At 33.8% G+C, this 24,768-nt stretch overlaps 1 protein-coding gene across 9 annotated transcripts in view; it reads left to right on the top strand.

Moving 5' to 3' along the window:
* The window catches only part of LOC125653920 (tyrosine-protein phosphatase 99A-like), a 53,106-nt gene that overhangs the window by 8,781 nt on the left and 19,557 nt on the right, over window positions 1-24,768 (top strand). For 2 of the 9 annotated variants that reach the window (XM_048883595.2, XM_048883594.2), the window contains 11 exons: window positions 3,612-3,726; window positions 4,108-4,305; window positions 5,919-6,014; window positions 7,033-7,205; window positions 8,405-8,531; window positions 10,035-10,049; window positions 19,440-19,520; window positions 20,961-21,068; window positions 22,255-22,369; window positions 23,019-23,125; window positions 23,425-23,555. In XM_048883595.2, coding sequence (XP_048739552.2) covers window positions 3,612-3,726; window positions 4,108-4,305; window positions 5,919-6,014; window positions 7,033-7,205; window positions 8,405-8,531; window positions 10,035-10,049; window positions 19,440-19,520; window positions 20,961-21,068; window positions 22,255-22,369; window positions 23,019-23,125; window positions 23,425-23,555 — 1,266 coding nt within the window. The remainder of the gene's footprint in view (window positions 1-3,611; window positions 3,727-4,107; window positions 4,306-5,918; window positions 6,015-7,032; window positions 7,206-8,404; window positions 8,532-10,034; window positions 10,050-19,439; window positions 19,521-20,960; window positions 21,069-22,254; window positions 22,370-23,018; window positions 23,126-23,424; window positions 23,556-24,768) is intronic. The other 7 variants (XM_056143234.1, XM_048883598.2, XM_056143235.1 and 4 more) reach the window with 5 other exon arrangements.

Below are 24,768 nucleotides of genomic sequence, written 5' to 3'. Positions count from 1 at the left end.
ACTACCTATAAGTATTGTTTCATTAATCTTCATTTTAATTGTTGAATAAACATTTGAGGGGGTGGGTTGGTGATGTTTTCATAACAATAACAGGCACACTGGTCATCTCTGGTCCCAGCCTATGCTTATTAACATCTGTCAACTCTGCTTCCTTTGCTCAGGTAATGCCCAGCTACCTTTTATTCTTAATCTGTCCAGGTACATGTATTAAGAGGTCTGTCTCCAATCGTCAAGCTATATGCTATAGAACTGTGACCCTCTGGTAGGTACTGAAGATATTTCGGTCAGTTTCAGCAAACCAAATATATTAAACTTATGAAACTACATTTGATTATGTAATGAAAAATATTAATCAACAATTGATCCTTATAATGAAAACACTTACTTTATCTTTGCAAGAAATGTACAAAAATAGGAAAATGGACAGTTTAAATCACAATTGACCATTATTGACCACTTGGGGAGTATTGACCAGGATGGTTAAAACCACTGGTTAAAACTGGGCACGGTTTTAATGGCCCAACCCTGAGGTCAAATCTTGCTCAGTGGAGTTCAGAATAATAGAACGTTCAGAACTATCAGATAAATATTGGACTTATTAATCTATGATGATGTAGAGGTATATGTATTTATATATCAATAATATATATTTATGTGTACAATTAATATGAAGAGCATTAAGGTGTATGACACTTTTCAGAATTTTAAAATCAGAACTTATCAAACTTCGGAACAGCATCAAAGTCTGTCATATATTCACTCTTTCTTTTTCTTTCTTTTTGGGAGTTGAACTATGTTCAATCTCCCTGGGTCATCACGCACTTTTCTGTGCAGTAATTTGTATTGATTTGTATAGTGGTCATCAGCGGGGGTTCTGTGTCAGCTGATTTACTCCTAGGTAAATCAACATAAACTTTTATAAACATCCGCCATTAAATAATCCATGTAACTTTTCTGAATTAATCTAATTTTGATAATTGACATGTAAATAAATGCAATGATATTGTATTCAAATCAATTTGAATACAAGATTTCGATCAAATTGATACTGATAGACATAGAAAAATAAAAGATAAGGTTGAAAATTGTCGTTTGTAGCACAGCGTCACCTATAAACATAGATAGGGAAACGAACGACAACTGCACACAAGCCCTATTGACACTGTGGCGCGAAATATCGAATATGGTGCGAAACCTCAGAAAATTTACAAGAAATAACTCTACAACATTGTGTATGTGTATATATTTGGGTTTTTTTTAATGTGATATAAAAAATGCTTGATGTTACATGTAGATTGAATTAAAACACGTCATTCCCAGTCAACAACTTTCGATTGGGATCGGAATACGAAATAAAATTTCTTATATCCGGTGGCAAAGTGAAACTGCTTCATGCTTCAAGTTATTGAATTACGTAGTAATTGCACGTTACACATTAGAGAACTATTCCTTTTAATAAAGAAAGTCACAAAATAGATACAAAATGAGTGTACCTTATTCATTACTGTTACCGAGCTTTCATCGACTATAATCTCGAAATGGCGTGTTTCGCTGCGCTTGATGATCTGACGGTAAGGTCCACATTTTCTACGTGAGTAGTGTGATATTTGTTTATGAATTTTTTGCGCATACATGGTATGTCTCGGCTAGGAATAATGGGTACTTTCTCACCTATGTATGTAAAGACATATTAATCTCTATTTTTAAAAATTTAGAACACTTTTATCAAATGACAATGTTTGAAAACGCTTAGAGCCCCGATGTCAGAATTTCCTTTTCCAAGACATCAATATGTCAAATTCATTATCCTTTTTGAATAGTATGTACCATATTTTGTACCAGTTATCCATTTTGAATCCCCTATTACAATGGGATTTTGCTGCACTCTGTAATGTTAGAGTGGATGTCATGAGTGTGTGTCAAACAGAAATTTTAAGAGCATGGGATAAGGTGCTGCCATGTATTACTTCACTATCAAAGTTTAACCCAGTTGCCACAATGTTGAATTTATGCTGCAAAAAGGATTGGAAATTGCTCTGGTCAAAACACATTGTTTATTTGTCTACAGATGAAAGAGACATGAGGATTCTCCCTCACAAACTGAAAAAAAAAAATAGTTATGGATCTTGTACATGTATAGTTTATTAATCACTATAGATTTCCAGCATCACAAGTCTGATTCCACTATATGCTTTCCATACTGTCAGGTTCATTCACTCCCTGTTTGAGCCACAGTATAATATCCCAAATACCTTGGCAATAAATAACATTATTTGACTAGTATTTCATTTTTAGCGGAGTTGTGATGAAGTAGAACTCGGCTTATGATCTGATGAAGTGCCTTTGGGCGGGCAGGCGGGCACGCATCAACATTTCATTTCCGCACCATAGCTCTTGAGCAAATTATAGGATCTCATTCAAACTTAGATGGATTGTCACCCTCAGTAAGATGAGAAAGCCTATCGATTCTGGGGTCACTAGGTCAAAGGTCAAGGTCACTGGCTATAAATAGACTGAAATTTGGAGAAAATTTTGTTTTCCGCACCATAGTTCTTGAACGAATTATAGGATCTCAATCAAACTTAGATCGATTAAGTAAGACAAGAAGCCTATCGATTCCGGGGTCACAAGGTCAAAGTCACAGTGGCTATAAATAGACTGAAATTTGGAGAAAATTTTGTTTTCTGCACTATAATTTTTTAACAAATTATAGGATCTCAATTAAACTTAGATGGATTATCGCCCTTGATGAGACAAAGAAGCCTATTGATTTTGGTCAAGGGTTAAAGGTCAAGGTCACAAAGGATTTAAGTCGGCTGAAATTTATGTACGCAAAATTTTGCTCCCTGCTTGATAATTCTTGAAAACTTTTCTGCCGGTTCCCTCTATGCCCATTCCTTGCGCAACTCGGCTTGTGCATTTCTGAAGCCCGACAATTTTTAATTTTTTTGAATTTCATTTATTTTGAGTTATTATACAATTATTTACCATTCCATTGATCCTCTACAGGACTGTAGTATACTCAGGTGACAGTTTAGCATATTGGACTACCTTTTCAAGTAATGAATCCTTAGAATTAGCTGTAACTAGGATTAAACTTGAATGTATATATACAGGGGAAAAACTTCTTCATAACTGCAAGGCATTGATAACCATATTGATTTGAATGTTTGGGCCATAATATGTGGTCACATTTTTCATGAGAATATAAAGGGGTGAAATTCTAGAAAACAACAACACGACTTCAGTTACTCGAGGAGCGTTGTGGCCCATGGGCCTTCCATTATCCATGTTTGCTGTTGTAACGCTTTGAAAAACAACAACAGTTGATTTATATCTAAAATCATGATAATATTCAGTCATTTATCCCCCTACCCTTCCAGTACTATCTTTTCTAACTGAATTTCCACAATGTTCAACTCCCACGAGTACTTTAAGTACTTTGATTTTTTTCTTGTCAGCAAAATCTGTTATGGATAAATCAGGTTAAATAAAAGAAGAATGAACATTAAATAAGTTGCAGATGGTGTACACCTGTGGTTAAACAGATTGAGTTAAGATAAACATGTAGATGGAATGTGTATAAAATTTAATGATTTTGCCTTTTACAGAAAATTACCCTCTTTGGCTTACAACCATTTGAGGCATATGAGGTGTCTGTGTTAGCGTTTAACAATATCGGCGAGGGACCTGCCGTGAAAAAACTTATCCGTACAGCAGAAGGAAGTAAGAATTATTTTTAGAAAATGTCATAGTAACTGTTTCTCGAAAATCAGAAATCATTGAGCATATTATTTTTGGTCGTTTTTAATCTCCTTTTTGCTGGTTGTCTGCAACCTTCACATTGAATGTGACCTTTGAACCATATTAGATACAGTCCTTCACTCAAGTAAAGGTAAATTAAGGTTTCATGTCAAGTCAAGGTCTTCCTTGAAGGTCAGATATATAAATAGGCCACCACAGGAATTTGGCACTGATTGAGGCATACATGTGTGTTTTATTAACTCCCCAATTTGTAAAAAAAAAAAACAAGCATCTCAAAAACACCAACAAAGATGGAACTATGTATTATTGGTAGACTATTGATTTACCTCGAGTTTCTGTTAGTTCCAGGAAAACCGCTGATGATCCACACCAACACACAGCCCATGTCCACATCATTTGTTGTCAAGTGGCTGGCTCCAGACCAAGTTAATGGACATATTATGAGTTACGAACTCCGCTGGCAACACAACAATATCACCAAGACCAAAGTGATCTCCAAATATCTGAATAATCCCATGCTGGAGCAAGTCACCAACTTAAGTAAGTTCTAGGACGGATGATTAAATAAGGAAAATCTTTTATGGGCTCTCCTTATTTTTCAGTGCGTGATTTTTGTTTTGCTTTGTGAGTTTATTATGAATAGTTTGAACGAATAATCCTTGGATGTTGGTATTTCTTAAGTGTCTTTTGGATGGAGCTAAGAGTAACTTTAATATTGTCAGTCTCTGAGTTTTCGTTATCTCCTGCAGAAGAAATCCTTCTCTGCTTGGTAGATACTACCTCTGCTTTGACCTCTGCTGGAACAGATGACAATGATGACCTTCCCTTATTGTTGTCTATTGTTTGGCATTGTGTTTACCAGTTCTTGTGGTCTTTAAGGAGAAAGCTGAGTAGCTCAGTAGGTTAGCATGCCGACTGCTGAACTGTAGGTCACAGGTTCGAGTCCAGCAGGAGTTTTAAAATTTTTTTCAGATTACCATCTACTAAAACTGTACTTTTTGACAAAATAGAGTAAATTTGAAAATTTTCATCTTCAAAATATTGTACATATCTGCCATTTTTCATCCACATCAAATTTCTCTGGTGTAGCATACCTCCTTAACTCCTTTGTGGCCATTGTAATATTGAAACACTGTACTACAGGTACCTGGTTCACAGGTAGACAGGACTGAACACTACTCAAGATACATTCAAGTTTTGGGGAGAGATAAATGAATCCAAATTTCACTTTTTTTTTACATGGAAAAACAGCTCCCGTCAAAGAAAAACAGGCTATTAACACCTGACATAATCTTCATTTTATAAACAACACTGTAAATAACTTAATACCACAAAGTAACAGGAGAGCCCTGTGCACACCCACACCTCCTCGCACACCCACACCTCGCACACTCACACCTCCTTGCTCACCCACACCTCCTCGCACACCCACACCTCCTCACACACCACACCTCCTCGCACACCCACACCTCCTCACTCACCCACACCTCCTTGCACACCCACACCTCGCTCACCCACACCTCCTCGCACACCCACACCTCCTCGCACACCCACACCTCCTCGCTCACCCACACCTCGCTCACCCACACCTCCTCCCTCACCCACACCTCCTCACACACCCACACCTCACTCACCCACACCTCTTCGCACACCCACACCTCCTCACTCACCCGCACCTCCTCGCACACCCACACCTCCTCACTCAGCCACACCTCCTCACTCACCCACACCTCGCACACCCACACCTCCTCGCACACCCACACCTCCTCACTCACCCACACCTCCTCGCACACCCACACCTCCTCACTCACCCACACCTCCTCGCACACCCACACCTCCTCGCTCACCCACACCTCACTCACCCACACCTCCTCACACACCCACACCTCCTCGCTCAACAAGCAAGACCTTTGAACCTCGCTGAAAAAAATAATAAAAATGCTTTTATGAAGGAACCAGTTGAATTGAGGTATTATTATCTTACGAATATAAACTCTTTCCTCTGTATAGTTTTACCTATCTTGATGATTGACCAGTTGAATTGAGGTATTATTATCTTACGAATATAAACTCTTTCCTTTGTATAGTTTTACCTATCTTGATGATTTACCTGGAACACTTTGATGTATGTTTGAATTTTCTCCTTTCAACAGAGCCATTTACCCAGTACCGAGTACAAGTAAGGGCAATAACTGGTGGAGGGAAGGGAGAGTTCAGTGATGTATACCCAGTCTACACTGATGTTGCTGGTAAGTCTAGGTGGTGTGTATTACGGGGGTATGAAAACAAATTGGAAGCATGGGGTCGGGGTCATTTTCATAATTGACAGTTGTTTTGTTAAGTTTTATAAGTCATTGCTTTTGTTGAGAAATAAAACATTGAAACAGCGAAGGTTAATTACCGATGAAACATAAGTTACGTATGTACATGTATTAAGGGATCCTGTATGTCATGTACCTGTGTATGTTGTCAAAGTGAAGATTTTATTTATAAAGTAAATATCACTGTAACAGTTGAAAATCATCCAACCGGGCTCTTAACAATGCTTATGGAAGATTTCGAGGAAGAGAAAAAAAATTACATTTTGATGTATTTTGATATTTTCTCCTTTGTGTGATGTGTATAAGAAATTAAATTTCATCTGAACTTCTCTGACCTAATTTTTCTTCATCACTTTATAAAAGAGGGCAATGGTTTTAAGGAAAGTTTACCAGAATTTTTCAGTCACCTGAGGTACAGTTGTCCAATGTGTTTTACCTTTGATCATCTTTTTCTGAAAATACAATCATGCCTTTTTTTATTTATCATATATCAAATTTGGTATGGAACATCTCTGGAAGAAGGAGAACTAAAATTGTGAATTTTGAATCAGCTGCACCCATGGAGTGTGGGAGTTGGGGTAAAAAGAAATGCAATATTAAAAGATCAGGGATGTTTAGCAAACAAACTGTATTTATAGTCATGTTGGTTAAGGATGCCACTAGAAACACACACACACAGGATGAAAATCATCCTGTAGACAGTAGTCATGATGATGAAATTGTGCTTTTCCCTGCGGCTGAGCCAGTGGGTTCAGGCTGTAGCCCAAATTGGTATATAGTGAAAATGCATTTAATCTTCAAAAATCTCTTCCTTGCTTCTCTGTATGTGGAATGAATACTTGATGCATGGTTTTAAGTTTTCCTCTATTACAAACTTCAGATATTATAATGGATGATTTTTATCATTTTCTTCAGGACATGTCTAAACAATTTGTTCTATTATTAGGCCCAAGTTCACCAGAAGTGACTAACTTGACGGTTTTGGGATCTCGCAGTATTTATATATCCTGGGAGCCACCTAAACAGTTCTACCGGACCATTGACCACTACTACATCCAGATTATAGATACCTCTACCAACCACCAACAGAGGAGAGCGCTGGAAAATAATGAGAGGGAGGTCTGTACAGTTTAACTTGTGTCTCTTATTCCTACCAGTAGGTGTGGATACTACGTGATTAGTTGACTTGTACCTCTTATTCCTACCAGTAGGTGATTAGTTAACTTGTACCTCTTATTCCTACCAGTAGGTGATTAGTTAACTTGTACCACTTATTCCTACCAGTAGGTGCATTAGTTAACTTTTACCACTTATTCCTACCAGTAGGTGATTAGTTAACTTGTACCTCTTATTCCTACCAGTAGGTGATTAGTTAACTTGTACCACTTATTCCTACCAGTAGGTGCATTAGTTAACTTTTACCACTTATTCCTACCAGTAGGTGATTAGTTAACTTGTACCTCTTATTCCTACCAGTAGGTGATTAGTTAACTTGTACCACTTATTCCTACCAGTAGGTGATTAGTTAACTTGTACCACTTATTCCTACCAGTAGGTGATTAGTTAACTTGTACCTCTTATTCCTACCAGTAGGTGCATGATTAGTTAACTTTTACCTCTTATTCCTACCAGTAGGTGATTAGTTAACTTGTACCTCTTATTCCTACCAGTAGGTGATTAGTTAACTTTTACCTCTTATTCCTACCAGTAGGTGTGGTTACTACGTGATTAGTTAATGTACTGAAGTGGACATGACCTTTGAAATTCAATTTAATGGCTTTAAAGATATTACACTTAATTGTACTTCGGTATCTCGAACAGTGATATTTCAAATACCATAGATTTCTCAAAGTGAGTTGGAAGTCCCAACTACATTTTCTTTATGTATTTTGACCTTTATATCTCGAACACTCTGACATCTCAAGTGTTTTCTCGACTCCATGAGTTCGAGATAAATAGGTTTGACTGTAATTTAATTATGAAAATAAACATGAAATGTAAAACTTTACAGTCTCTTTCCCAGCTTCTTATCTGTAGATTGTTTAACAGCTTCTGATCTGTGAATTATTTCCATGTGTTTGTAAAATATGTAAATCTGATTTATGTACTTCATTGATAATGTCTTCAGTTTTGTCATATACTTAGATTTACACAGGGGAAGAATTGCAGCATTGAATAAATAATAAAAGAATTTACATGTCAAAAAATTTATTTTTGGTGTTGAGTCATTAGAACTATTGTAAAATGAGGTACAGTCTGTTCTGCACAATATGTACCAAGCACAATTTCATAATCAACAAATAATGAATATTTTGTAGACCATAGTGACCGGTTTACCCACCAACACTGAGTTCACTCTAAAAATAGCCGGCGTGACCAAAAGTCTACATTCCAACATGCACTACATAGGAGAGTTCTCTAAACCCTGGACGTTCAGTCTCTCAGGTGAGGACAGATTCATATCTGGCATATTCATACATACTCGGCATAAACCTGTACCTGAATATTTAGTATCCCAATCTCTTCTCCATATATATCCAAATTATTGCTCTCATAACATGACCATCATCACGATCAGTGGATTGGCATAGAATGCAGATCATGCCTAGTTTTCTATATTAAAAACTTCAGTAAAAGAGAAATTGAGGCGGTACAGTGGTTTAATGATTACCTCATATCAGAATGTTTATCTAAGAAATAAATTTCATTTTTGAAAATTCATGAGGGTATGAACTTCGACATTTTATGTCAGTATGCTTCTTGAAGTGTGTTAGGGGTTCATGAAAAGTATGCTGGCGTGAAGCATTGCTGTTCATATACATTCTCATGTATTTTCAAAATTAAAATTTATTTTTTATATTTACATTTTGCTTTTTGTTGGCATATTGCCAGCTGTGAATATAGTCACGCTATATTTATCAAAATTCATACACACCTTGTTCACATTCATGAGGAAATGGCTATCATTACAATTTGTAGAGATATGGAAGGCAAAAACATTGGAAATGGAAAATTTTAGACATGAATTTGATTGTAAAGTACCATATTGGTTTACAACAGGTTACAATTAACTGTACAGCAGTTTGTGTAAAATTTAATCTACACCAAGTAATGTTACATTATAACCCAACAACACACTTTGCTATTAAATTCATCCCTTCTAATTTGATTTTTATGCTCCCAAGATCGAAGGTTGGGCATATTGTTTTTGTCCTGTCTGTCATTCTGTCTGGAATTGGCCATTATCGGGGGCATTTGTGTTTCACAAACACTTCTTGTTAAGAAATATACTTTTGATTATGTTTTTAGTATAAATTTTATACAAAATTATCAGGAGTTTCTGACACCACAATGTCTGTCGTAGCAATGACATCACAATGTCTGTCGTTACTGACATCACAATGTCTGTCGTAGCAAATTATGTTTAGTATTGAAAGTTTGTTGCTCAGGAAATCATAATGCATGTTACAAATGAAATTGAGAGATCTTTTATCAGAAGTCAAACATGGAATATCTAATACTTCTAACAGTAATTATACAATTATCTGATGAAATTAGTTAATCAGAATGCATTGATTGTTAATTAGGTGCATCAAGAGTTTAATGTCCAAAATCCAAGACATAACTTACTTTTTTGACTTCAAATTCATTAGGGAATACATGTATATTTATATAGTATATCACTGTATATTTTTAAAATTTCCAAAACAAGTCAATCATCTTTTGCTTTCCAGCACATTGTTACTTATAATTCATGTTAACGGGGTCATTGCCAACTGTTTGTCATACATCTCTAGGTCATCAGCTACTACTCTAATTAATCATTCCATTCAAATGATGTCCTTCTTAAAAGAACGTGTGTTAATCCATTCTTCTTTGATGATATTTACATTGCTAAAACTTTCTGTCGTCTTATCATAAAGATCATTGTGTTTTCTGTGACTGTAGAGTTGTCAGAAGATGGTGAGAACAATATTTTCATTCATTTGAAAGCTTACTCTTTTTTTTGCATGATATAAATTGAAATAACAGTGACTGGGATTTTTTTCTTATGTTCGTTTGTAACCATTCTGTTCTTATGTCCGTACATGTACTGTACATGTTGACATAAGGATGTGAGTAGCGTAGATACACTTAAAATACAGGATATATGTAGTTATACTATTAGTACACTTGTGTGTTTGACATGTATTCTAGTGAAGCATTTTAGGTTTGGGAATAGTATGGAAAAGTTTTATGTATGTAACCACTTTTTTTTACAGTTTTAAACAAAGGGCTATGAATTTGAAATAATACTGAAAGCTTTCAATCGTGCAATTACACTCAATAAAGACACACTTAAGACACACTTTATTCAGGTTTTACAAATAGTTTTGTCGCATCCATCCCCTCTTTTGTCTTTAACAAAGTATCTTTAAAGTCTGTGTCTCATGTCAGATGTTACATTTGATGAGGTTAAGATGTACATATGTTACATTTGATGTGGTTAAGATGTACGTATGTTACATTGGATGAGGTTAAGATGTACATATGTTACATTGGATGAGGTTAAGATGTACATATGTTACATTTGATGAGGTTAAGATGTACGTATGTTACATTTGATGTGGTTAAGATGTACGTATGTTACATTTGATGAGGTTAAGATGTACAGGTGTTGCATTTCATGAGGTTAAGATGTATTTTAAGTTACTTACAAGGCTAACGTATAAAACTGATTCAGTGTTTAATGTTCACATTCCCTTACTTTATTGTGACCTTGGTAGAAATTCACCTTACTTCATTGTGACTTTGGTAGAAATTCACCTTACTTCATTGTGACCTTGGTAGAAATTCAGCCCATCTGGTTAGTTCAGTCATCCCATTTGAGTATTTCTCATGACCAACCCTGTATAAATTACAGTACACCAAACACAGTCCTATACATGATAATACACCAACCCTGTATAAATCACAGTACACCAAACACAGTCCTATACATGATATTATCACGCCTCAGACAAAATTGTTGAAATCTAATTGGTCAGATCTTGGTCACATGACGCCGTGAAAAAAACCGTATCATGCGAGTAAAATCCGTATTGGGCGAGTAATTTTATTTATCGTCGGGTTCGACTTGCAGCCGTGTCAAAAGGAAAGACATTTGACTAAGTTATATGATATAGACCCCCCACATATCCAGTTAGAGGTCTTCGACGTGATAAATTCGTTACACAGTTTTTTTTGTTTTTTTGTTTTTTTTGTTTTTTAAATATATATATATTTTATTTCCCAGAACCTATTCTATAACAATAATGATAGTAATAATAAAGTACACTATAGGGCAGCTGTCAGGGATGGGGCCCTGGCTAAGCTCCCTCAAAATTTAACAAGACATTTCCTACTGTGCCACGCAGGGCACATTCTATAAATTCTATTTTATAATGTACAAGCTTAAGTATAGTTATCTGTCTAGCGTATTATACTGTATATTTAAAAAATTATTATGTGTATCAATTATGATATTTGTTTGGACAAACAAAACAAAATATTATACATTTTTTTTAAAGAAAAAAGAACATCACTATAGATGAAATGATTTAAGATTTGATTCATAAAAATAATGTTATATAAATAGACTGAAGAGTTAATATACCGCTCATGCTGCCTTAAAGGTCCACACACGCCAACTTAAAGAGTCCATAGATGACCCTTAGGCAGCCTAGCTGGGAGACAGGTTACTCCCGGAAGTAGCGGTTTATTAAATACATTTATAATATTGATTTCAATCACACAAAAAAATAAACCTTGTTACTATGAATAAGTTCATAGTGTGTATTATAAAAATATACAATGTGATGACAGTATGTACACATATACATACACACATATACACACACATATACATACATGTCACAAAACATTACCTAGTTTTTCTATAACATCCATATTTAGATTACATTTACAGTATTTCAAAATTTTATACCAAAATAAAACTTTTTGTTTGATATGGTTCTGAATATTGTATTCCTGTTCATCCACATTTTCTAGTCTACAGAACATCTTATATTTATATATTTTGAGAGCAACAAAAGATATGATATTGTTTAACAATTGTACCTTTCTGTTATTTTCATGATGAAATCCAATCAATATATCTTTCCATCTGATGTTAACTTTTGTGGTGAGACTTACAATTTTCCAAATGTTTTGTACATTTTTACATTTGAAAATCAGGTGTTCAATATTTTCAGTCATATCACATAAAAAACAATTTCCATTTTGCTCTTTCTTCCACTTGCTCAGCATTTGCTTGCAGCAAAGTGTATTATTTAATAGTTTATAATTAAATTCTGCAATATTTTTGTCTAATGAAAATTTGATTTTTTGAATATATATCTGTTTCCAATCTTCTTGGTTTATTTCATATTCAGTTTGGAATTTTTTTTGATACAGGGGATATATAAATTTACTTTTTAATAAAATTTCATAAAAGATTTTACATTTTATATTTTCTAAAATATGATACTCGTTTTTATGAAATAAGAATGTTCTTTTATTTTTTATGTTAACAAACTTTGCTAGATTTTTTAGTTTTTCAATTAGATTTTTGAAGACTGATTTAACAACCTTATATTCACATATATAGTTAGCTTTACAACTTAATGTACTTTTTATATCATTGATTGTTTTGAATTCATTCTCTATAAATAGGTCTTTCACGTATTTTATCCCGCTTTTCACTCAATTCGTGAAGAATATCGGTCTTCCCATGTACGTAAAATATCTGTTATACCATATGGGCTCTTGGAGTATTTCTGATATGTTCATTGTACTTAACGGTTTTAATTTTTTGCATTTATTAAAGTATATGAATACTTCTTTGTAAAACATTGGCAGATTGCCAAATGTATTAAAATCTCTAATATCTATAGAATTCATTTTAATGACATATTCAATATCTGTATTTTGACTTCTGAGTATGTTTTCTATATGCTTTTTAATAGTATTTTGATTATCATTTTTGATAAGTCTTGATACCCATGCAGCTTTAAGTGCTTGAAATTTAAGGATTATATCAATAACACCTATTCCTCCTTCATTTACTGGACCTATTATGGTTTTTCTTTTTATTCTGTCTTTTTTACTCCAAAGAAAGTTAAAAATGCTTTTGTTTTAATCGTTTTAAAATATCAGTTCCTGGAATTGGTAATACAGATGCTATGTAAATAAATTTGCTAGTACCTAAAGTATTTATGATTTCGTTCTTTCCAAAGATTGTTAATTTTCTTTTTTTCCATGTTTCAAAGAGTTTTTCCATGTTTTCACATTTATCTATCCAGTTTTTGCGGTAACATTCTTTCTTATTATTTCCTAAGTATATTCCTAAACATTTTAAAGACTCAGTGTTTACTTTTATACCAAACATTTCATTTGTTGTGTCTTTTAAAGTACCAGTTAATATGCATTCTGTTTTATTAATATTCACTTTAGATCCTGCATTTTTACAGAATATTTTCAATTCTTTCAAAGCTTCTTTCATTGAATTAATATTTTTTAAAAATAAAGTGAGATTATCTGCATGGTGAGCATGTTTTATTTCCTCATCAAAGTGAGAGGTTTTTATTCCAAATATTTGTTTATTCTGTTTTAGTTTCAGAACCAGGATTTCAGCTACAAATAGGTATAATATCGCAGAAATTGGACATCCCTGTCGTATCCCTCGTTTCATGTTGCAGGTTTTAGATATCCAACCATTATTAGCTCTTCTGAGCCAAAGGCTCAAAGAGCTAATGCTATGGCCATTTGTGCGGTGTGCGTAAACTTTTTAGAAAAAGGGCTATAACTCAAGAACCCCTTGGCCAATTTCTTTCAAATTTGGTACAGGGTATCATTGGCCCAAGGGCTTTCATACATACTAAATAAAGGGATGTGACCCTTTAACAAGGAGAGATAATCAGGAAAATACAAACAAAAGTAGTGGTTGCTAAAAAATCTTCTTCTCAAGAACCACAGGGCAGATTATCACCAAACTTACACATAAGGATGAGGATATGTTGTAGATTAAAAATTGTTCAAGGCATTACCCTGGGGCAAAGGGCGTGGTCTCAAGGTCACTTCAAAGTTGACCTAAATTTAAATTTTTTTTAAATTCCTTAAATCTTAGATATTTTAGCCATTATAAGGACTAGGATCATCAAATTTTGACAGTTGATGCATCTTAGGACCTTGTGTCAAGTTGTCTCAAAAGTAGGTCACGGTGACCTACTTTTTGAATTTTGCAGGTATTTATTTTAAAATTAATTTTGATGCATATCTTGGACACTTTGAAGCCTATGATCATCAAAACTTGTCAGTTGGTGGATCATGGGACCTTGAAATGCGTCAACTGAAAAATAGGTCACCGTGACCTACTTTCTGAATTTTATGGCTTATCATTTATAGATATATTTTAAGTTGTTATTTCAAATACCGAGAGGTTTAGAATCATCAAATCTTGTAAGTTGATGCATCTTGAGGCCTTGAAACATATTTATAAAAAAAGTAGGTCACAGTGACCTACTTTTTGAATTTTGCAGATATTCAAATTTCACATTTTCAATTTTAGATGCATATTTTGGGCACTGTAAAACCTAGGATCATCAAACTTTGTCAGTTGATACGTCTTCGTCTTCGGTTTGTGTCAACCAAAAGTAGGTCACCGTGACCTACTTTTGGTATTTGACAGCTAAATTACTATATTTCAGACACTATTTGACCTACAATCATCAAACTTTGACAGTTGATGCATCTTGAGTCAACGGAGTGTGTCGACCAAAAAGTAGGTCACTTTGACCTACTTTTGGAATTTGACGGCTATATTTATATATTCAGATACTATTTGACCTACAGTCATCAAACTTTGTCAGTTGATGGGTCTTGCATGTTCGAAGGGTTTCGACCAAAAAGTAGGTCAACTTGACCTACTTTTGGAATTGGACACCTATATTTATATATTTGATACTATTTGACCTACAGTCATCAAACTTTGTCAGTTGATGCGTCTTGCATGTTCAAAGGGTGTTGACCAAAAAGTAGGTCACCTTGACCTACTTTTGGAATTGGACGGCTATATTTATATAATTCAGATACTATTTGACCTACAGTCATCAAACGTTGTCAGTTGTTGGGTCTTGCATGTTTGAAGGGTGTTGACGAAAAAGTAGGTCACCTTGACCTACTTTTGGAATTTGACGGCTATATTTATATATTTCAGAGACTATTTGACCTACAGTCATCAAACTTTGTCAGTTGATGGGTCTTGCATGTTCGGAGTTCGATGACCAAAAAGTAGGTCACCATGACCTACGATTGGAATTTGACAGCTATATTTCAATATTCAGATACTAATTGGCTTAAAATCATAAAACTTTGTCAGTTGATATTTCTTGGGTTCTCAAAATGTGTAAACCAAAAAGTAGGTCACATTGACCTACTTTTTTTGAATTCTTAGGATTTAACTAAAGATTTAGAATACTAAGAGGCTAAGAATAGAAATGGTGGGGTTGTACAATTTATCAGAAGAGCGATTCTAGGCCCTTGGGCCTCTTGTTTTTTAACCTAAATATTGGGTTTGTATACAATATTTTAATCCATTTTAGAAAATTTTCTTTAAATTTGAATTTTGTTAATGTTTTGAACATGAAATTCCATTCGACAGAGTCAAAAGCTTTTTCAAAATCTACAAATAGCAAAATTCCTTCATCAGCTGATTCTTCGCAGTATTCAAAAATGTCTAGAATTAGTCTAGCATTCTCTCCAATATATCGACCTTTGATATATGCGGACTGGTTTTTATTTATCAGATTATCTAACACCTTTTGAAGTCTTTTTGCAAATATAAATGCTATAATTTTATAATCAGTGTTTGCTAAACTTATTGGTCTATAGTTTTTCAAATCTTTTGTATCTCCTTTTTTAAAGATTAGAGAAATTACAGCTAATCTCTGTACATAGCTTAGTTGATTATTTTTGTAGATATGTTTTAGTGTGTCATAGAATAAATCTTTGATATACTTCCAGAAGCACTGGTGAAATTCTTCACATAATTGTATGTCATTATCACTCATTTCATTTTCTAGTTCAACAACTAGTCATCAATTTCGTCATCCGATATGTTTTGGGAAGAATATAAGTTTTCATAGAAATTGCACTTGGCATACATTATGTTGCTAGTTTTTGAAATATCTCTGTTATAAATTTTTAAATCTTTTATAACACTTTGTTTTTGTCTACTTTTTTCTAAAGATAAGAAATAACTCGTACATTTCTCACCTTCAGATATCCATTTGGATCTTGATCGTATAAAAGCACCTTGGCATTTCTTGTTATATAGACTGTCCAACTCTGCCTCGATATTTCTTTTTCTATGCATATCAATATTTTGATAGTCTGATTCCTCAATATCTTTATTTCTTTTTCTAAATTTCTAATTCTTTCATTTACATTTTTTCCTTTTTGTTTAGCAAATTGAATAGAAAAGTCCCGAGCTTTTAATTTGAATAATTCCCATTTATCTTGTGGTTCTGAGTCACCATTTTTTATTTCAGTAATCAGGTTTTTAATTCCCATTTTATATTCTAAATCTTTTAGATGAGAGTTATTCAATTTCCAGTATCCTGTTCCTCTTTTGTTATGATTTGTTTTATAATAAATAGTAGTTTTAGTACTCTGTGATCCGATATTCTCTTTTTAGCTACATTACCTGGAATTTTACGTATGATAATGTTTTCTAAATCATATATGAAATTTTTACTTATAAACACATAATCTATTCTGCTACAAGGAATGTCGTTTGAATTGCACCATGTATAGCCGTTTAAGGTGGATCGATCCTCGTGTGACTTATCAATAATAATGGTTAAAAGTGCAAAAACTGTATTAATTTTCATTCAATATAGTTAAATTTAAAAAATAACCAAAGAAAATGTGTATGTTGCCACATTTTTAAAGATGTCAGACATAAAAAAAACGGAAGTATATATTAACATCAGAAAATCACACATTTTCGTTGTACAGAATAATTAAAATAGATAAAACTTGTTGAAATGACACATTTTAAATGTCAACAGTTTAAAAAAAACTGTTAATTCATAAATATGTATAAATTAATTGTGGATATTAGGGAAATCGTGCATAATAGATATGCTGTAGAAGAAATACCAGCATAGGAGTTATTGCCCTTGACAACATTTTTTTTAATTATAAAGAATCGATTATCTATAGAAAATATACACTTTTTCAATATCAATAGTTTACCAAATTTTTTATTTTATGCAGTGAATAAAATTTCTCTGAAGATATATTTCTATCATGCGCAAAGTTTAATTTGATAAAGATTTTTGCAAAACCTATGACATCACACGAGGATCGATTAACCTTAAGTCCGGGTGCTTACTGTTCCATGAATCAAACATATCTAATGAGGTTAGTATTTTGTTTAGTTTTCTAGAACTTGGATCCTGTGTATTCTCTATTTTACAATTGAAATCTCCACATATTATAACACTCTCTTCTGATATTTTCTTATCCAGGAAATTATGCAATTTTGAGAAAAAAAATACATCTCTCTTTGGGGTTGTTTGGTGCATAAATGTTTAACAAAGAAAAAATATCATCATCTATTTTCACCTTTAAATATAATCTTCTTCCGTCTATCGTTATATGTTTTTCTAGTATATCAATATTCAAATCTTTTTTAAATAGTATAGATACTCCTTTACTAAATTGTGATTCGCTGAAACAGTGATAAGATTTTCCAAACCATCTTACATTATATTTCGTTTCATTTTTTTTCTATGTAATGGGTTTCTTGTAGAAATGCAATATCAACTTTAGTGTCTCTTAACCAATCATAAAGTTTTATTCTTTTTTCGTCCGAGTTTATACCTCGGACATTTACTGATATGATATCAAATAAGTTCATGCATTATAATATAATTTCTTGAATCTTTCATTGTTATATACTGTAAAAAATATTCAAATTTTTCACATGAAGACAAGAAAAAAATAATGATCATTCCATAAATACAAAACATAGTCCTTTAGACGATCCGGTTCAAAATTATCTGGGATAATTATACCTGTAATGTACACTTTACCCTTTGTCGTTGGAGTGGAGGTCTCGTCGGCTTTGTCTGCTTTGTCCATCGCGACTTTGCTGTCTTGAATCGCAATTTTGTCTGGCATTTCTTGCAGAATTACGTGATGTCCGATGAGTCGGAGGAGAGCGAGAAGCCTGGCTTTGAGGTTTTTTATTGTTTGTTTTCTTTTCTGGATTATGGACACTGGTTAACATTTTTGTGATGTTCATCTGTGTCGTTGACTGGGGGGTTCTGGTAACCGATTGAGATCGAGAGTGATGCGATTGTTTTTTTGCTTTGTTGATACGGGTTTTCTTTTCACACCATGTATTTTTCCTTATCACGCCTCAGACAAAATTGTTGAAATCTGATTGGTCAGATCTTGGTCACATGACGCCGTGAAAAAAACCGTATCATGCGAGTAAAATCCGTATTGGGCGAGTAATTTTATTTATCGTCGGGTTCGACTTGCAGCCGTTTCAAAAGGAAAGACATTTGACTAAGTTGTATGATATAGACCCCCACATATACAGTTAGAGGTCTTCGACGTGATAAATTCGTTACACAGTCAGTTAGTGACCTGATACGGAAAAATACATGGTGTGAAAAGAAAACCCGTATCGGGCTCGGCTTCGCCTCGCCCGATACGGGTTTTCTTTTCACACCATGTATTTTTCCGTATCAGGTCACTAACTAACTGTGTAACTAATAATACACCAACCCTGTATAAATCACAGTACACCAAACACAGTCCTATACATGATAATACACCAACCCTGTATAAATCACAGTACACCAAACACAGTCCTATACATGATATTGTGTGAGATATATTTATATTTATTTCTAACTCAAAAGTCTAACTTTTTTTTTTACCTGTATGTTGATGTGTCTGTATAGTACCTATTGTTGACTTTATATTCTAACGATCATGTTATATAGTATAACTTTCATTTCCTACGTTAAGTTTGTACATATATATGTGGTAGTTTTTAGGTTCAGTATTCAAATTAAGGCATTTGAACTAAGTAATGATATTTAAATAATACAGTCAGAGTTTTTCAAACTGATATGAAATGCTTGAAATTATTATAATTTTTTTTTCTTATTCAAATAAATCTGAGATATGACTTACATGTATATTAAATATCTTGTGTCTATCGAAACTGCTTTATAGTAATTTTAAATCATGAAATAAGTCATTGTTCTATTTCTTGTATGTACATACATGATAATCCTGTCTTTTTGGCAGCACTGCCCCTCGCCAATTATTCGAGGAGCATTTTATCCGTTGCTAACACCACCATGACTCATGAATATGTTAATGAACCAGGTGACACATATTTATTGTCCTGTTCATTTCTGGCCATTTTCCTTGCTGTTTGTGTAATAATTTCTGTACTGTAATATACAGAGCTATTGTGACAGCTTTTGTGTATATATGTTCTAGTAGACATTGTTTTATTTCAATAATGCTCATTCAGTTAAACAGTTATTTATGTAGATTTGTGTAATTCTAACCGGAAACTTTTTTATTACCGTAAAATTAATTTGTGCTTGTTTTTATCGTACAGTGTATTTCTTTTCCTATGTAGAACAGTGTGCATTCCGATATCATTCAAGAAAACGATTCCTACAGAATTCTGATCAGTTCTTCATTGTTTCATTATTCATTGCATTGTGATGTTCCTTTGTTGGCAACGCTTTCATTGGCAGACAAAGAGTTCTCAGAATGGCTAATACGCGACCATCAAGTGTAAAACTTTCAATTATGCAAATTCAAACTTTGCCACCAATAAAAATTAATAAATGCATTTTTAATGCTATAAAAAAGAATCGAATTAAAATTGTAAATTCATATGCAACTTTTGATTAATTCTTTTAGATTGATTTAGAAAGTTGTTTTGATAGACATGATGCATGTATATTTTGAGAATTTTTTGAACTTTGACGTCTGATTTGTATTGGTTGTTTTGCACTCATTTAGAGCATCATCGTTACTGCAAAGCTAGCTAGGCGTTGGGCAGGTTTTGTGGTTTTCTGTCCACTGGTCGTGTGATCTGTCGACCTCATTATAGGCAGTGAACGGGGTGGTTGCGCTTGGATGTGGTGAACAAGATTTGCTTACTTCAATTTTCTATGTCTAAAACTTTAAAGTTCGGAATTTTGATCCAGTCATGACATTTGGATGGTTAACTTCACACAAAAAATTAAAAACGCCTTGAAGATCATTGATTTCATAAATCCTCAAATTTTTTGGATTTTGTAAGAAATATATTTTTATTGATTCGTAATTTGTAAATATTTTAAGACATACACGTACAATTTCATTCATACTGGTACATGATTTTTTTGATATGTTAAGAAATGCATTTCTTCATGTACTTGTCAAGATATACAATTTTACGGGTCCGTAATTTTGTGGAAAGCTACGAGTACTTTGTGCTCTCCTTTATGAGCGAAACTTACACTTCCTATAGCACTTGATTTCTTGGACTGACATAACCACACACAAAAAATTGGTATTCGATGAAAAATGAAAAAAACCCACAGTTATGCTTTATCATATGTACAATTTAGGAACATCATTAGTTAAGGTTTTACAGAAAGAATATTGCTTTTATCGCAGTTTTAACCTCCATTCATACATCTGTATCATCCTCTGCTAACTCCAAGCTATGCTTTTCAAAATACATAGAGCATTTCATTTATTGGGTATTAACAACACATCTATGTATTGCTGCTATTTACAGATACTAACATGTATTTTCAGAAATGAAAGAAGTGCGGAAATATTTGCCAGGAAATCATTCCATTGTCAATTTTACCAGTATTTCTTTTCCTACTCGCCCACCTGAAATTCAAGAACCCATTATGGAAGGTGATTGCGCAACAAATATGTATGATGAATGTGTTTGACATGTAGTGCTCTTATGTTGTTTTTAGGATCCCCCCTTTCTTTCCATTAACTTTTTTTTCAGTTTTTTGCATGGAGACTCTACAGATTGCATGTAAACTTTTCTATTCTTACAGTTTTGTAGAATTTTAAAAATGAAGAACTCAAATTTTAGTGACTGAAATGTTTCATGAATACTTCCCATGCAATGTTTTAAAACGGTCTGCATTTCTAACGTCTATTGCTGCAAATATTTTTTTTGTTTTTAAAAGTGGGGGGAAAAATCTTTTGATTTTTATTTCAGCTTAATCCATGTCTGAGTTTCTGTTTCATTTACATGAAATTATTTTAAAACCTATTGACCAAATGCAACTCTTTTCACAATCTAATTAGAATAAGACGTGTAAATTCCACCCCTCTTTTCACAATCTAATTAAAATAAGACATGGAAGTTCCACCCCTCTTTTCACAATCTAATTGAAATAAGACGTGTAAATTCCGCCCCTCTTGTGTATGAATGTATCTCTGAAAAACTGAATTCAAAAGCCTAATTTTAGATTACTCTCATCATACATGCACAGTAAAACACGGTTATAGCAATAGCGCCAGGAATTTCATATTTTTTTCGTAATGGCGTACTTCGTTTTATCCCATCTTATTCGTATTATGTAGGTAATGTTATCACTTCTCTATGTAAGCAGTAATCCACTGTTAGCATGTTCCTTACAGCCATGTTTTACTGTACGTGGGACCTGTTCATTGGTATCTTGGTTTCACTTTAATGCCATACTGCACACACAAGCCTGCATGCTTTTTATCACCCAGCATCACCTCATGTACTGAGTACCTGTAGCGTTTCATATTTTCATTTTTTCAATTTCTATCATTAAATTCAGCATGAAACATCAAAGTCATCATAATTAATTATAGAATGGCTATTTTTCAGGAAACTACTAGGAGATTAAACTTGAAGTTCCACATTTAATTTTATATTGAAAATCATGATTCTTTGTTTTATATGACTTTGTATATGTGTATCCACAAGTTGTGTTTTAAAGAACCTGTGAATGATTGATCCAATTATTTGCATGCACATCTTTATAAAAAAAAAAGAAAGTATTAGATTAGGGGTGTTTCATTTGATCTCTAGAGAACAATAATTGCCTTTCAGATCCTACAGCGGTAAATCAAGCCGATTCCCAAGTGGTGAATGCTGGGATAGTGGCAGGTGTCGTCTGTACGATCATTTTCATCCTCCTAGCAGTCTTAGGATTCATTGGATGCAGGTGAAATTAACTAAATGATTGTACTGATGGCTAATAGAGAGAAGAAATTCTGTGATTAAATTATCAAATTCATGTGAAAAGTGTGATGATGTGTATGTACAGATGCACATTGGATTTCTTGTGTTTGTAGTGTTACATAAAGTCGGGATTACTTTGTCTTTAGGTCTATGACTTGTGTTTATAGTGTTACATAAAGTCGGGATTACTTTGTCTTTAGGTCTATGACTTGTGTTTGTAGTGTTACATAAAGTCGGGATTACTTTGTCTTTAGGTCTATGACTTGTGTTTGTAGTGTTACATAAAGTCGGGATTACTTTGTCTTTAGGTCTATGACTTGTGTTTGTAGTGTTACATAAAGTCAGGATTACTTTGTCTTTTGGTCTATGACTTGTGTTTGTAGTGTTACATAAAGTCGGGATTACTTTGTCTTCAGGTCTATGACTTGTGTTTGTAGGGTTACATAAAGTTGGGATTACTTTGTCTTTAGGTCTATGACTTGTGTTTGTAGGGTTACATAAAGTCAGGATTACTTTGTCTTTAGGTCTATGACTTGTGTTTGTAGTGTTACATAAAGTAGGGATTACTTTGTCTTTAGGTCTATGACTTGTGTTTGTAGTGTTACATAAAGTTGGGATTACTTTGTCTTTAGGTCTATGACTTGCAGGAAGTATTACCAGGCTGCATACAACTACTTGGCTGTTCCAACAAACAACAACTCTCCCCCGTCTACAGTTATTGTAGTGGCTGATCCAGCAGGTAAACAAACTGGTATTTTCATAAATGGATGAATTGCACAAACACATAATGCAAAGAGCTTCGTAAATTGAATTGGACTCACATATTTTTATAGCTCTCTGGATTTACACAGATTTAATAAATACTTTTAAGGGTCAATGTAAATGAAAGATTTTGTAGAAATTATTCCTTCTCTCCTCTCCTTCCAAGAGCAGCTACATGTAGATTTAAATTAAAAATAAAATTAAGAAATGTCATACTTAGTAACTTATGGATACTGAATATTGTTTAATGTGTTTATTATCATTTTTGTATGATAGATGAACAGTCTTACAATGCTGTGAAGGAAGACTTAGAGAAGAGGTTCACCACTGTGAGAAAAGAGGATTTCCTGCAGCATGTTCAATCGCTACATGCAGACTCGGATGTGGGGTTTTCACACGAGTTTGATGTGAGTGATTTAGAGTTATCTCCCTTCTAAGAGTAAATACTTAATAAGACCTGCATGTATCAATAGTAAGGGCTATTCCAGAAATAAATACATGGGGGGGTCGGGAGGCACCTTTTGTATATACCAAGCACCCATAAAAAAAAATAAAAAATTACCCCATGACCCATCAAATTAATAAACTCATTTTACAATGACCCATCTAATAAAAAAAAAAAACTAACCAGACCCACCACAAAAATATTTTTAAAAATGAAAACGGTACAAATCTCGCGAGGTTTTCGGGACAAACATTCTAGTCAATGACGTGGTAATACCTGTCCGACATTGTATCACAGTAGTTCTGAAGAAAGGATGTCACATCAACAATCAAAGGCATCTATGGCGGGAATGTTGGAAAGATTGGGAGTCCAAACGATGCTATTATCATGAAATGGGTATGGATATGTTTTTCCACGAATCGTTCGTCTTCTAATGGAGCCCGCGCCCGGAGGCCTCTATCACCATCACACCGACTGATAAATATAACGCATCGGTACCCTCGTATAAATCAACTAAGGTTTGCCTATTTTTATTAGAAAACGGAATACCTATTGGTTTCAAAATATTCCCAAAATTGATGCACTGTAAACTGTAATAATCTACAGAACAGAGTTCGCCGCCATCACGTCCAAAGGGACCCTACTAAACGCGCCTCTAATTTGAAGAGTGCCGTAATGGAAAGTTATGCGCTGCAAAGAGCGACAACTCGAATAGTTCTATGTTACTTCCGATTTCCGATTTCGAAAGCAGCATTTCGAAATCACATTTTCAATTTTCCCTCCAACGTTTTGTAACCAACACGACAAGAGCGACAATAAAAATATTCTGAAAACTCAACACCCACGTGGCACAAAATAAAACAATAGAAACTACCCACTACCCATAATAAATATTTTTTTAACAGTCCAACCACGGACCAATTAAAATATGAAAAAATACGACCACCCACACAAAAAAATAACGTTTGCCGCCCGACCCCCCCATTTGATCATTTCTGGAACAGCCCTAATTCTAAGATGTTGGAAATTCAATGAAGATTAAAAGTAGGAAGTGACAGTTTAAGCTTGTTCTATCAAACCAATATCTGAATGATAATTATTGCCTGTTAAAGTGAGGCAATTATAATTATTGAATTTATTGATAATTGAAATTTTGTATAAACTTCAATTAATTA

Source organism: Ostrea edulis, chromosome 7, assembly GCF_947568905.1.
Source record: "Ostrea edulis chromosome 7, xbOstEdul1.1, whole genome shotgun sequence".
NCBI classification, from domain to species: Eukaryota; Metazoa; Mollusca; class Bivalvia; order Ostreida; family Ostreidae; genus Ostrea; species Ostrea edulis.
This window is presented reverse-complemented; position numbering and strand designations above follow the sequence as displayed.